This window comes from Salvia splendens, chromosome 18 (genome assembly GCF_004379255.2).
Source record: "Salvia splendens isolate huo1 chromosome 18, SspV2, whole genome shotgun sequence".
Lineage (NCBI taxonomy): Eukaryota > Viridiplantae > Streptophyta > Magnoliopsida > Lamiales > Lamiaceae > Salvia > Salvia splendens.
The window spans coordinates 16,654,258-16,669,656 of record NC_056049.1 but is presented as its reverse complement, the minus strand read 5'-3'; the positions used below and the strand labels follow the sequence as shown (position 1 = coordinate 16,669,656).

Below are 15,399 nucleotides of genomic sequence, written 5' to 3'. Positions count from 1 at the left end.
TACTACATAAACAATGGACAGATTCAATCCAATAATGCGCACAGGAATATTGCATTCATCCAATCACCCATGTACACAAGCAGTCAAATAATGCCTAATACATGATGAATAATGTATACTACTAGATAAATAATGCACATATTCAATCAAATAATGCGCACATGAATATTGCATTCACCCAATCACTCATATACACAAGCAGTCAAATAATGGATAATACATGATAAATAATGTGTAATCATTAATTAATAATGTACCCAAAAAATCAAATAATGCACACAAGAATTTTACATTCACCCTTCCACCCATTTACAAAATTTGTCGACGAATGCGCCAACGAAGACTACTTGATGTAGATCCTAGGCAATGCCATAAGCGAAGGCTCAATGATACCTCCCCTAAGCCTCAATACCAAATGCAGAGTCGGCTCTACATAATTATTCATCACTCCGCTAATCAGAATACAGAGCGTAACAACATAACTAAAATCAGAATACAGAGCGTAACAACATAATTACCTTTCTGTATGTTGTAATCAGCAATTGTTAGGCCATCTTCAAGCTGCTTTTCGGCGAAAATCAATTGCTTCTGATCCCGTGGGATTCCTATACATAATTTTAAAAGGAAATCACATCAATTTACCATCAACAATTCATCACACCCCATTTTCTTCAAATTAACATCGAACACCATGGAAACCTTGGAGATCCCTACCTTGTCGACGCCTTCAACAATTTGTTTGCGCGCTACCGGAGTGAGAGTTGGAGAGTGAAACCGACGAAAACGATCACTTTCTGGAGATACCCGACGAAAAACAATGGCGGCTAGGGTTTGAAGAGTGGTGGAAAATGGGAAGACGAATTGCAGAGACGTATAGAGAGGGATAGACGTTTGGAGTGAGAGAGAGAGTGAGTAGATGGAAGGTTGTATCAAAATCTCGCTGAAAATTCGCTCCTTCCGTTTTGGGCGGTTTTCAATTTGATTGTTTTACTAGTTTACCCTTTAATGCACACAATCCACCATATAATGCACAAAATCCACCATATAATGCAACACGGGATTAAAAAATGGGATTTCATCCTGTCCCTCCATCCACCAAATCCAACGACCCACATTAAGAAGGAACTTAAATCTAAGGGAGGAAAAGGAGATTAACACTACCCTATATATATATATAGGGTTGTGTTAAAAGTGAGACTTATATTCCATTAACTTATTCAACCTACTTTTTTTTACATTTTTTAACCCTGTGCCCAAATAATATACTCCCACCGTCCCTGAAAATTTGTCACCTATTTCCTTTTTCGCCCGTCCCTAAAAATTTGCCATCTTTCACTTTTACCATTTTTGGTAGTGGACCCTACATTCCACTGACTCATTCACACTCACAATATATTACAAAACTAATATATAAAAGTAGGACCCATATCCCACCAACTTTTTCAACCCATTTTCTATTACATTTATTAAAACCCGTGCCGGATCAAATGGTGACGAATTATTAGGGACGGAGGGAGTAACTCCTATTGTGTAATGGATGGAAAAATACAAGTTTTATACTCCATCCGTCCCAAGGTGGTTTAGTCATTTTTTTACACTCGTTTTGGAAAAATGATACTCCCTTTGTCCCATTACATGTAACACATTTATTTTGTATACATATTTTCAAGGAAGAGTTAAATGAATAGAGAATAAAGTAGAAGTGGAAAAAATAGAGAGAGAAAGTAGGAGGTAGGAAAAAGAGTTACTTTTTTGCCATAAAAGGAAATTTGTCACTTATATTGGAACGACCCAAAAAGGAATATGTCTCAGTCTCACTTATAATGGGACTGGGGGAGTAATTAATAGTTGAAGTGGTCAGATAGAGTAAAGTAAGAGGAAAAAAATATAGATAAGCACATTATTATCTCTCTTACTATGCTCTCTCTCTTACTTAAACTATTTATTACTATCATTTTATTCAAAATGAGTGCAAAAAGAAAATGACTCAACTACTGGATGGAGGGAGTAATAAATGTTTTGAATGGGACATGCGGAGTATTTGTCCTGTCGATTATATATATAGGAGATATAAGCGAAAAGATTAAATAAATTAAATAGGTTCGATACATGTAAGTTTAGGGATATCAATTGGACTAACTTGTTCTGATTCGGATTCGGGTTTCAGCCAACCCACTTGGATTGTTGGACTATTTGGGTGTGGGCTATTCGGGTTCAAAATTTTCTTATGTTAAACGATTCTAAATTTTAGACATTCCTCTCTACTTAGTTTTAGAATCACATAATATCTGTAAATTTTCATGACTTTCCTCAATAGTGAGTCTTTAATCTTGATCAACTACAACATAAATAAAGATAAATTAAAATTTAAGTAATCAATTGAATTAAAACATGTGCTCGTGTCATTATTTTGGCATTGTTTATAATTTATTCTTTATAAAAATTAGGAAGCAGATGAATCAACGTTATAACAAAAAATTAATTGGGATTTTGATGAGCTAATTCTCAATTTTATCTTGTTATAGAACATGGAAATTGGTAGCGTGGAGCCAAGGATAAAGGCGTGTAATGAAGATTGTAAAAAACTTGTAAATTGCAGCGCATGAAATTCAAAAAATAAAAAAAAACAAAAACTTACTCCATCCGTTTGTCATTACTTCGTCACTAGTTTCCATTTTAGTATGTCTACCAATATTTATCACACCTACGTTTTAATACTTTTGGAAATAGACCCCACATTCCATTGACTCATTATAAATCATATTTTATTATAAAACTAATATATAAAAGTATGACTCATATTCCACTAACTTTTTCAACCCACTTTCTATTTGTACATTTTTTCAAACCCACGCCAGATAAACTTGTGGCAAGTATATTTTTTAATTAGAAACTGTAACCAATCGGGACAATTCGCAAGCTGGCTGAGCCAACCCATTTAATCCACTAACTTAATGGGCTAAACCATTTAATCTATTTTTGTATTCGCGTTACAAAATTATAGCTCTAACCGGCTAATTTTATCAAACTATTCGTGTTGAACCACAAGTTTCAGATTGAATTGGTATCCTTACGTATAATAAAATATACTACTCCATCCGTCTCTTAAATGTTGTCACATTTTGATCGGGCACAGGTTTTAAGAAATGTGATGGAAAGTGGGTTGAAAAAGTTAGTGGAACGTGGTTCTACTTTTAAAAATTAATTTTATAATAAAAAAAAGTGAGTGAAAATGTATTAGTGAAATGTGAAATCTATTATCTAAAATGATAAAAAGTGAAATGGAATAAATTTTATAAGATTGACGAATTTTCTGGACATGTGAAAGTAATACAACCTGAAAATGCTAAATAGGTCACCAATCATTATATAGTGTATATAAACACGGCTTAAATAGTTGGACTTTGTAGGCCAAATAATCCTATCAAAAACCAAATAAGAAATTTTAGCATTGAAATCAGAAAAGGAAAATTAATTTCAATGAAATAAAATAAAACTTTTACTTTTGCCGACATGTGCAGTACATAAGAAAGAAGAAAAAAAACATTGCATACTTCGATAGGACTGTTGATGATTTTTGAAATTTTGTGGATTGTTGATCAAATTTTAGAAATTGCGAGACAACGAAGTGGTCTATCTTGATGATATTATAAAGAACTAACCCCTTTGTTTTACTATGTTCTATTTTTTTTCCTTCTCCACGCATTTTACTGGAGTAATTATGATACTTCAATTCATGGAAAAGTGATGTAGGCGGGAACAATCTTTGTTGCGATAATCACATCTCCAATAAACGATCTCATCAAACCAATTACTAATAAATGCATAACTACCATACACTAATAAATACTTTACCGTTGTGTTGTGTCTATAATCAAAGGACAACAAAGTTGAACTCACATTAAAAAATCACATTAAATTGTCGAAGAAAGTGCATCAATATTATGTAAATTCGAATTCAACTTGATGAGATAAATGAGCTTGAAGTTGTTGCATATGATCAATATGAGCTTGTATCTCACTCTTACTCTTATTTGGAGAACAAGTATTTATCTTTTGATATGCATCGCAACAATTTGAAATATAGGTCATCCACTTGATGATATCGGTTGCACGTGATCCTTGAAATTTTAACATTTTGAGACGTTGGTGTGGACATCTTCCATCATTGGGTGTTGCATCTTTATCTTTGCTAAAAAACTGCATACATATCCATGTATGTAAAATATTATAATATGAGGAAAATATAATTTCACCAAACATTGAATTTATATAACAATATACCAATCTCAAACGTGAACTTCTGAAGATGAGGACATGTCGATATTATAGATGTTACAAGCACAAGACAGTGGTGTGCATACTTACCCCGAACTACAACATACAACTCCTTGAGATTAAGCATATAAGGAAACCCTTCCTTCAAAAGAATCTGCAAAATTAAGACAACCATTGAACCATCATCAGCACCATCAATAACAATTTTTAATGTATAAGATTCGAACTAAATGTATAAAATGAAACCAATGATTGTAACTATGCATTAAATGAGACTAGTGCTCACATACGATTTGTAGCATATCATTTGCATGTATATATAGCTAATTATACGTATATAAAAAAATAGTAAATTGTAAAAAAAAAAAAAAATTGTCTAAGGGCTAGTTTGATAGCCTATAATAGAAATGCTAAAGTCAGAATATAAATTTGAATAGAATCCATTATTTAGGGAAAATAAGTTTATATCAACACATTTGATACTCTATGAATATATTTCAGAATAACTACACATTCGTTTGATACAATTGGAGTATTGATAAAGCTTCATGCATTGATTAAGGGGTTAAATTCATGCATTTGCGGGTCTAACACATGTTTTAAGTTAGGTGTGTAGAAGGTTTCGCCAGGTCCAGGAAGAAAGAAGGATGTTTGCATGGCGAAGGGAAATGACGATAAAAGTGAGCATTGTGGAGAAAATGACTAAACGGAGGAGATCACGAAGCCAAAGGGCAGAATGGAGATTTCTGCGAAGGCTTCTAGAAGATCAAACCCGCACCTATATAAGGGAGAGGGCATGCAATTCACTGAGGACTTTTTTGGTTGGCTGGTTTTTGGCTCTCTTTGCTCATTTATTTCTACACACTTGGGGGGATGTCCGGGAACTTATAGGGGATTTCTGGGTTCGCTTTCAATTTCTGTTTGTTGTTGGGTAACACCGTCCTCACGGAGGGCGAAGATACAATTATTCGCCTTCGTTTTATTTTGCAGTCATGAATTTCACTGAGCTTCGCTGTTCGAAGCTCAGCTTTGTTTTTCTGTTGGTTTATCGTGATTAATGCAATTTCTGTTTTCTGATATGGTGATGTTTAATTTGAGTATGGATGATGTTTTATTTCTGAGTTTGTAGTTATTTACTCGATTGGATGCTTTTCACGTTTGCTTGTTGAATTGGAGTAGAATCGTTGAGGATTGTTGTTGATCAGAATAGATTTGCTGAATTGGAGTTTATTGAGTTGATTTTGGTTGTAGTTGGGTTCAGATTGCTTGGATCCGGAGTAGATTGAGCATCCGACTGTGGATCTGAAACAGAGTAGTTGAAGTTTGATGCCTAGTTTTCGTGTTTTCGTTTCATTCTGTCTAGTATATGTAGATCTGTTTTATTTCCGACTAATTGCAAGTTTTCGACGTCCGAACTTTACTATTCTGTTTGAATCTGGATATGTACTCTGTTTTCTTCATGTTCACGTTTGATTTAGGTAATGAAATGAATGTCGTTTTTAGTTAAATTCTTAGTTTGTTATTTGCAGCTTTTCTTCCGTACTTGTTGTTTCTGAAAAATGGTCCCCACTGTTTACTCGCATTCTGTCTAGCTATATTAGGTAGTCGTTTGCTCGGTCTAGGAAGTTAGTTTGATATCTCGTTGTTACAAGGATGTTCGATGTCTGGTAATAGTTACACCTCAACCCAAATTAGCGTGGCAGCAGCCATTCACTTTTTCAGAATCTTCGTGGGATCGATCCCTTTTTCTCTGTACTAATTCATAGTATAGCGGGTTGAGGGTTTTGAATGCAGAATTTGTGTGTCCAACGACTGAGACTTATGGGATCCTCAGAGTTCCTAGACCTTGTGATCTAGCGGATCTCTGGTTTGAGAAGCTCGACCTAGCATAAAAGCACACACGGTATTCTTTTAGCAACTTCAAATGGCGCTGTTGTCGGGGATGGATGGCTTAGTTTATGATTGTGTTTAGAGGTTTTGGCGTATATAGTTTTGATTTGTTTTTCTTTCTCTTTATTTGCAGTTTATGAGCAGAGGCTCACGGTTTGGACACTGGGGTAACTCATCTGGGTGGGGGAACAATCAGTTTACATGGAAGGTCAGGGACACAGCATCTACGGTCACCACTAGATCAGGATTATCTACGAGAGATCTATTTCCGTTTGGTTCAGAGAGTGACGACGATTGGAGTTCGTCAGGAAAGGAGGATCCAAAGTCAACTTCAGAAACAGATACAGAGGAGGCAGAGATCAGAGACATGGCACACGTAGTCAATCCAGATCCGGAGATCAGTTCACTCACTGCCCATCTAGATGGTGAGCCAGCTCAGGCTATAGTTATGAATCCGCGTCAGAGGGCCATCGATATTAAGACAAATGTGTTAGGCATTTTACCGACGTTCTCTGGACGTAGGAACGAGTGTCCATACGAGTTCCTAAATGAGTTTAGCAAGTTGTGCAGTAATCAGAAAAGGCCCAATGATGCGACAGAGGAAGATTACCGCCTACGTGCAATTCCGTTCGCCCTGAAGGGAGAGGCTAACACATGGCTACTGAGGCTACCTCCGGATTCCATCTGAACATGGAGGGATTTCAAGTTGGAGTTTCTAGATTACTTTTTCCCTTCAAACAAGACCAACGCTCTCAAGAAAGAAATCGTGGAGTGTAAGCAGGAGTATGATGAGTCTCTTAGTCAGTATTGGTCGCGGTTTAAAGGATTGTTAGATGCCTGCCCAAATCATAGAATGATCGAGGCAGAGATTTACTATCTGTTCTATGAAGGAGCAAACCCTGAGTCAAAGGATTTGATGAATTCTCGAACGGGGGAAATTTCACAAAGAAAAAGGGAAGTGAAACGAGAAAGATCTTGGGAAAGTTGATAGAGGCCAAAAAGGCGTACGACAGACCGAGGAATGTTATGAGGAGGGGGTCAGCAAATGTGCTGAAAGAGCAGGATGACGAGAGGGTCGAGGCGAGAATAGATCGGCTTGAGAAAGCACTCTTGAATACAATCGAGAAGACTAATCCACCAGCCTCACAAGAAAAAAGAAAAGCCTCCAGGTCCAGGAGAAATTTCACCCCAGCAATATTATGGTCCTCAAGAAGGAGATTACCAGGCCCAAGTTAATGCGATGGGGAGTTGGAACCTAGATGGAAGTTGGAATCCAGGGAGACAGAGGGATGCACCATGGAGAAGCCATCCCAATTTCAGATGGTCTGACAACGATCCGAACCAGCCACCTCCACAACAGAAGGCCCATTTGACGCATCAACCAGAAAGGCAGACTAAGTGGTCTGGGAGAAGTCAGGAGGGGCAGAACAATTGGAACAATCGGAACCAGGGAGATCACTCTAATTGGGGAAACAGGAATCAAAACCACCAGGGGAACTCTTATGTACCGCCACAACTAAGGAACTACCCCGGAAATTATCAGAATACCCAAACCACTTACCAAGAAAACCAAGGGCCAGGAAATCAGTACACCAACAGTTCAGGAGGTCAGGGGAACTTTCGCCAGAACCAGGGTTCTGGACCGAGTCCCAGCCAACCCAATTCTAAGCCACCAAAGAATATTGATGATATGGTGCATGATCTAGTCAGTTCGCAACAACATATGCAGAACAACTTGCAATCTAACAATGACGTGGTGCATAAGCTTCAAGACACTCAGTTAGAGTAGAAGGCAGCAATGGACATGTTGGCTAAACAATTATCCCAGATCGCGACTTCCTTGAGCGAGATGCGAGGGAACGAAGGAAGGATTCCTGCCTCAGTAAGGCCACCAGACAGAGCTAACATCAGTCAAATCACCTTAAGATCTGGGCGAGGCTATGAAGGTCCAGTGATGAGAAAGAATGAAGAGACACCGCCCGCGGATGGCGGAAAAGTGAAGAACTCAGCTCCCGAACTTGGAAACTCGAAGGGGGGCAGTGTCGTAAGAAGAGATGACCTTCGGAAAGGTGATCTGGAGAAACCGCTACCTAGTGAAGCTGAACCATTTTTCCTAGACCCAGAGCCGGAAGCAGAGAATGAATTAGCAAAGGAGAAAACAGGCGAGCTTCCAGCTGGAGGACCTACAAGTCCAGGGAAACAATTGAAACCACTTCCGCACCGAGGAGAGTCTAAGAAGAAGAAGGATGAGCCGGTGGATTTCATGGACATCTTTGGGAAGTTAGAGATAAACCTGTCGTTCTTACAAGCTTTGAAGCTACCCGTCTTAAGCAAATTCATCAAGGAATTCATAGCTGGAAAGACTAGACCCAGTGGGAAGATCCTGATTGGAGAGAACGTGTCAGCAGTAATTCAGAAATGCAGGATGCCTTCGAAACGCACTGACCCAGGTATGTTCACCTTACTCATTTCCATTGGTGATGTCAGAATTGAGCATGCTATGTGTGATTTAGGGGCATCGATAAATATTTTACCACTTTCCATATACAAAAAGTTGGTAGGAGTAGGGATGGTGGATACAAAAGTGGTGATCCAATTGGCGGATAGGTCGTGCATTTGTCCCGAGGGAGTTTTAGAAAATGTTATAGTCAAAGTGCATGATTTTCTATATCCGGCCGATTTCCATGTTATTAGAATGCGTGATAATGAATCTGCTGAGTCTAGCGGCGTGCTCTTAGGAAAACCTTTTCTGCGTACCGCTAAGACCATCATCGATGTTTTTGATGGGACAATATGCCTGGATTATTATGGGGAAAAATATACATTTAGCATAGATGAAGCAATGAAGAAACCTCTAGATGTAGAGAATTTGCATGCTATAGATGTTATTAACCCCCTAGTCCAGGAATATCTTGAGACCAAATTGATGCAGGAGCAGATTGATAATTCAAAGTTAAGCCACTCTATTGACAGTGAGGTAGCTGGTTGGTGTGAGGCGATGCACACGAAGGAATTATCAGATGAAGAGCTAGCTGAAGCTATATCAGAATTCTGTAAAGATCCAAAGTCAGCCAGGTCTAGGGAATCAACCCACGTGGCTAGTACTGAAAGTTCCTCCGGGTCTGGGAAGGGAATGACAACAGATGCTACAAAAAAGAATCCCTTGCCCCAGGAACCAAGTACCCCCAAGAAGGAACTGAAAACTCTCCCACTAGGCCTTAAGTATGCCTATCTAGAATAAAATGAGACTTTCCCGGTCATCGTCAACAGCAACTTGACCAAGGAACAAGAAAGAGACCTACTTGAGGTAATAAGAAGGAATAAAAAGGCATTAGGATGGACTCTCTCAGACCTAGTAGGGATCAGTCCGGATCTTTGCATGCATCATATCAGGTTGGAAGAAGGAGCTAAGGCCTGTAGAGATCCACAACGTAAGCTAAATCCGAACATGATGGAAGAAGTTCTGAAAGAAGTTTTGAAGCTGCTTTCTCTAGGCATCATTTACTCCACACCAGACAGTGAATGGGTTAGTCCGGTTCACATGGTGCCTAAAAAATCAAGAATTCAGGTAGTTAAGAATGACAAGAATGAATTGGTGCCCACTCGACTTGTCACTGGGTGGAGGATGTGCATCGATTACAGAAAACTGAATGAAGCAACCAGGAATGATCATTTTCGCCTACCCTTCATTGATCAGATGCTAGAGAGGCTGGCAGGAAATTTTTTTTTTGTTTCCTAGATGGATACAGTGGGTACTTCCAGATCTATGTAGATCCCGAAGACCAAGAAAAGACTATGTTTACGTGTCCCTTCGGCACGTACACTTATAGAAGGATATCGTTTGGGCTGTGCAATGCGCCAGACACTTTTCAACGCTGCATGATGAGCATCTTCTCGGATCTACTGGGGGATTGTATCGAGATTTTCATGGATGATTTCACCGTATATGGGAACTCTTTCGAGTCCTGTTTAGCTAGCCTAGACGTAGTATTGAAGAGATGCCAGGAAAAGAATTTGGTCCTTAACTTCGAAAAGTGTCACTTCATGGTAACCGAGGGAATCGTCTTGGGGCATGTTGTCTCGGAGAAGGGCATATAGGTAGACCAAGCAAAGGTCGATGTGATTTCAAAATTGCCTTACCCTACGAATCAGAAAGAAGTTAGAGGATTCCTAGGGCATGCAGGGTTTTACAGAAGATTCATAAAGGATTTCGCGAAAATTGCTTAGCCGCTCACCCATCTATTGCATAATGATGTTGATTTAGTCTTCGATGAAGAGTGTAAGAAAGCCTTTCAACTATAAAAGGATAAACTAGTATATGCCCCTATCATCAGAGCACCCAACTGGAGTCAGCCGTTCAAAATAATGTGTGATGCGAGCGATTTCACAGTGCGTGCGGTACTAGGTTAAAGAATCGATGGAAAAAGTTACGTGATCTTCTATGCCTCGAAGACACTCAACTAGGCCCAGAAAAACTATGACACCACAGAAAAGGAAATGTTAGCCGTTGTGTATTCATTTGAAAAATTTCGACCATACTTACTGGGGTCGAGAGTGATTGTTTTTACCGACCACGCAGCTATCAAGTACTTGCTGGCGAAGAAAGAATCAAAGCCGAGGTTAATCCGTTGGGTGTTACTTTTGCAGGAATTTGATTGGGAAGTCAGAGACAAAAAGGGGACAGAAAACAAAATGGGTGACCATTTGAGTCGGATTTTCCAGGGAGAGACGGAAGAAGCTATACCAGACGCGTTTCCAGAAGAACATTTATACTAAATGGAAGAATCTCCTAGACCTATCAGCTGGGTGGAAATAATGGCAATAACAGGTCCAGGAGATGCTGAGAAAGGGAAGTGTCAGCTGAACGTTGAACCATGGTTCGCAGACCTGGAAAATTACTTGGTCACAAGAGAGGTGCTCAGTTCACAAGAAATTTCCCGGGCCCAGAAGATGAAGCTTAAAAGCGAGGCGAAGTATTATTTCTGGGATGATCCTTATTTATGGAGGATGGGAGCTGACCAGGCGATCAGGAGATATATCCCCGAATGGGAACAGAGGGACGTGCTTAATCATTGCCATGCATTGGCGTGTGGAGGTCATTTTGGACAAAGGAAGACTGCGTGAAAAGTCCTAGACAGTGGATTTTATGGGCCTACATTACACAAGGACTCTTTTGAATTTTGCCAAAAACTGTGAGAGATGCCAGCAAGTCCCAGTAATCGTTTGCAAAATTTTCGACGTCTGGGGAATGGACTTCATGGGTCCATTTCCATTTTTGTACAGAAATACATACATCCTTGTGGCTGTAGATTATGTTTCAAAATGGATAGAAGCCAAGGCTACCACGTCTTGTGAAGCTAAAGAGGTGGCTAAGTTTCTTAGAGCTAACATTTTCAACAGGTACGGTGTGCCCCGAGCTATTATATCTGACCAAGGGACGCATTTCCGTAACTGAACCATAGAAGCTCTGATGAGGAAATACGGGGTCCACCACAGGCTTTCAACTCCGTATCATCCTCAGTCTAATGGACAAGCAGAGATCTTAAACAGGGAGATCAAGGCAATATTGAAAAAGACGGTGAATCCGTCAAGGAAGGATTGGAGTAAGAGGCTTGGTGATGCATTGTGGGCCTACCGGACATCATACAAAACGCCTATTGGAATGTCACCCTATAGGTTGGTGTTTGGAAAGATGTGCTATCTGCCTGTAGGAGTGGAGCACAGAGCATACTGGGTGGTCAAGGAGATTAATATGAGACCCCATTCTTGTGAGGAAGAGAGGAAATTGCAACTGCAAGAGCTAGAGGAGTTAAGGCTGGAGTCATATGAGTCTGCAATGTGGTACAAAGAGAAGACGTAGCTCTGGCATGACAAAAATCTCCGGGTCAAGGAACTCCAAGTAGGGCAGAAAGTGCTCCTTTTTCAGTCTAGGCTCAAGCTGATACCTGGGAAGGTGAAGTCCAAGTGGATCAGGCCATACACTATTGTTGGCCTTCGAGCAAACGGAGCTGTGGAAATCCAGGGCAGTGCCTTAAACTCTACTCCTTTCCTTGTTAATGGTCATCGGGTAAAGGTTTTTAGGGATAATTCTGAGTTGTGCGTAGTGGAGGAAGTGCCACTACGCGCACTCTCTGTTATCGCCTAATCAGTCTGATGAGTAAGTGCTTTCGATGAATTCCTGGGTCAGGTAAATGGAAATGCATTTTCAACTTATACACTGAACCAGGGGATCTCGAAGAGCACTCAATTGAATGTGTAAATAGTTTAATTGCTTTTATAAATGAAAAAAATGTCAAACAAAGAAAAAAATTCTAATCTTCCAAAAATATTTTCGAAACACCAGGCTCCTTAGGGAAATTGTTTTGTCAAAGTTTGAATCCTTGACCTAGGAGTCTGGTGTTTCATTTTTATTGCTTTTTATCTAAGTGTGGTGTTGTGGAGAGTAGCGTTTACATGGGGCAGAGAGATTTTAGTTTGGGAGGGAAGTTGTTATGTTTCGAATTTCAAATTCTCACATTATGGGAAGGCGTACGGTTGCTGACATCACACCTGCAACCGCCTGCAACCGTTCCCATCCCTATCTAAAATACCTATCTCCCTCCTTTTCTTTTATTTTCCAAAAATCGAATTCTCTCTCATTCTAAAAACCCCAAATATTTTCTCTCGCAATTTCCATAGTTGTCTAACCCTAATCGGAAGATTTTCTTCCAAGATCTTGAAAAGATTAAGGTCATGGAGAATAAATCGGAAGCAGGGAAACCCACCACATCTGCCGACTCCGGTGCGGTAGCGTTCATGTCAGATTTGGTATAGAAATTTGGCAGTACAGATGAAGCTATTAAGGCCTTCGCCCTGTTCACGACGATGATGGAGAGAACAAAACCTACCGCGTCAGCATCCACCACAACCACCGAACCACCACCGTCGATTCTGGAAGATTCGACGGCCCATCCCGCTATTGTACATGCAGGAGCCGAACCGTCCACCAGTGCATCAGAGAAAGACGCCGCAGTAGGCGAAGAACAGGGACAAGAGTCGGATCTGGCTGCGGGGTTGGAGCAATTGGCGGTTGGTGACCAAAGGTTAGCACATATTGGTGAGGGGGAAACCCCTGTTTCTGTTGACGGTGTGATTGAGGGGGAAACCCCTGCTGTTACTGAAGGTGTTCCGGGGAGGGAAACCCCTGTTTCTGAGAAAGTTGTTGAGGGGGAAACCCCTGAAAAGTTTGTGGGCAGTGGAGCCCATGTTATTGATCAGTTGGTTGCGGAGGGGGGAAACCCCTGTTTACTTTGAGGGGGGGGGGAGACCCCTAGTTTGTCTGAGGGGGGAGAGGCCCCCATTACTGATGATGTTTCGGAGCCCAATGAGAGTGGGCTGAATTTAGTGATAGATCTGGACAAGAATCCGGAGGGCGCAGACTCACCGGTGGATAAAAGAGAGGCCAGGCGTAGGGCCCGATGAAGTTTGCGGGACGAGATCGAGGATCCATCCTTACCTGCGGAAGAGGGAAGCCTAGCCCTGGGAACAGATGGAGAGTTGGAGGAAGAAGCCCCTAGGCTTAGCAGGGAGGAAGATGATGCAGAGGAGCGCCGCCTGGCGGCAGAACGAAAAAGGAATGGCAAGAACGCTGCCACCTCCCGGACTAAGAAAGCTAAGAAGACTGTGGCGGGCAGATCTGAGGAAGCTCCACTCCCTGCCCCTACTAAAGTTCCCTTCGCCAAAGAACGAGCTGCCCCTCATCGGATAGCGAGTCCGAAGAGGAAGAGATGGATGAACCAGAGGAGGTTTTGAATTTTGAACCAGCAGAAGTCTGGTTGACAAAGGGATTGTTTGAAGCTATGAGAAAGTTTGAGGATCCTAAGAGAGCGGCAATGTACAAGGAACGGTGTGGTTCTGGCAAGCTAGCGAAATCCAGAAAACGGTATGATCAGGAAGAGTTACGGGAGATAGTCTCTGATGAGGAGTTTCGTCAGTACATCGGTGCAATCGGTTTTGATTGGCTTTTAAAGCATAGTGACGCGAAGGTGCCAATTGCGTTGGCCCGAGAGTTTTTCTCCACTTTCTGCCTGAAGCCCACCACTGATCTGGATGCAGACTCTATCACTTTCCGATTGTTTGCAGAGGAGCATGAAATGAGTATCCGAGAATGGTCCCTCCGGTTGGGTCTGTTTACCCGCGCAAAAGATGACGACGGTATTTGGAATGAGCGCGTGGTGGGACCACCGAAGTACACTCCGGGATTCAAACCGCAGTATGCTTGGGAGTTTATCACACATCCGAAAGTGGGACAGTTCAAGACTAGCTACTCGAAAGCCTTTGATATCGAAAACTGAATCCTGCGTTTTGCTCAGACGTTCATTAGCTACAACTTGATGGGGACTGCCAATACTGCCTTGACCACGGCAGACCTTTATTTCACATGGTGCATGGCCAAGGGCGTGAAGGTGCACATGGGCTATTGGTTGGCCCAGGCACCAGATGGCCGCAAATCCCTCCCGCCACATGTATACATGTCACCTTCTCGGAGCTCACCTTCAGCGAAATACAATCATGAAGATTGCCAAATCAGGGCCGGAGATAGTGATGTGTGAGCCCCCCGAATTATTCAGTGTTGAATACTTCTTCAACAAGGGTTTATCGTACATGCATGTGAAGGATGTTTGCTTTTGTGAGGTAGGCAGAGCGGAACCCCTAGTGAAGCCGGAACAGGACAGTGTTGAAGCGGTGGCCAATAAAGAGTATAACGAGATGACAAAGGTGATGGGCACGATGCAGACGGAACTGGGTGAAGTTAGAAAGGAAATGGGGTTGATGCGGAAGGAGCTTGGTGATGTCAGGGACGAGTTAAAGGTCCTCAGGGACAGTATTACTGAGCTGGCGGGAAGGTCATCCGCCCAGAATGATCATATGGCGGAGGCTGTGACCTTGATGATGATGTTGACAAAGTGGCTGAAGGAGAAGCTTCCCGAGTCCCCGAAGAAATTGCCCGCTGGACCCAGCAGTGTGTCCAAGCCGCCAGGGCAGGGAAGTTATTCTCTCCAGCAGCACCCACCAGTTTCCAAGCCCTTGTTAGCCCCGTCTGCATCTAAACCCGTGTTAGTGAAGAAGCCAGTATCGAAACCAAGTGAGAAGAAGGAGGAGAAGCCGGAATCACCGGCCAGGAAGAAAGCGAAAGTGACCCGACCCTACGTTCCACCCCAGTTTGGCTCTCGCGGGGGCCAAACCCCAAAT

General features: G+C 41.6%; 1 protein-coding gene across 1 annotated transcript; it reads right to left on the bottom strand.

The window, feature by feature from the left end:
* Positions 1-343: 343 nt before the first annotated feature.
* LOC121776814 (ubiquitin-60S ribosomal protein L40-like) lies at positions 344-6,537 on the bottom strand. Its single transcript, XM_042173977.1, has 4 exons — positions 6,370-6,537; positions 4,369-4,432; positions 519-605; positions 344-429 (listed from the first exon to the last, which is right to left on the bottom strand). The coding sequence occupies exons 1-4, from the start codon at positions 6,535-6,537 to the stop codon at positions 344-346; spliced, it is 405 nt and encodes a 134-aa protein (XP_042029911.1).
* Positions 6,538-15,399: the final 8,862 nt, after the last annotated feature.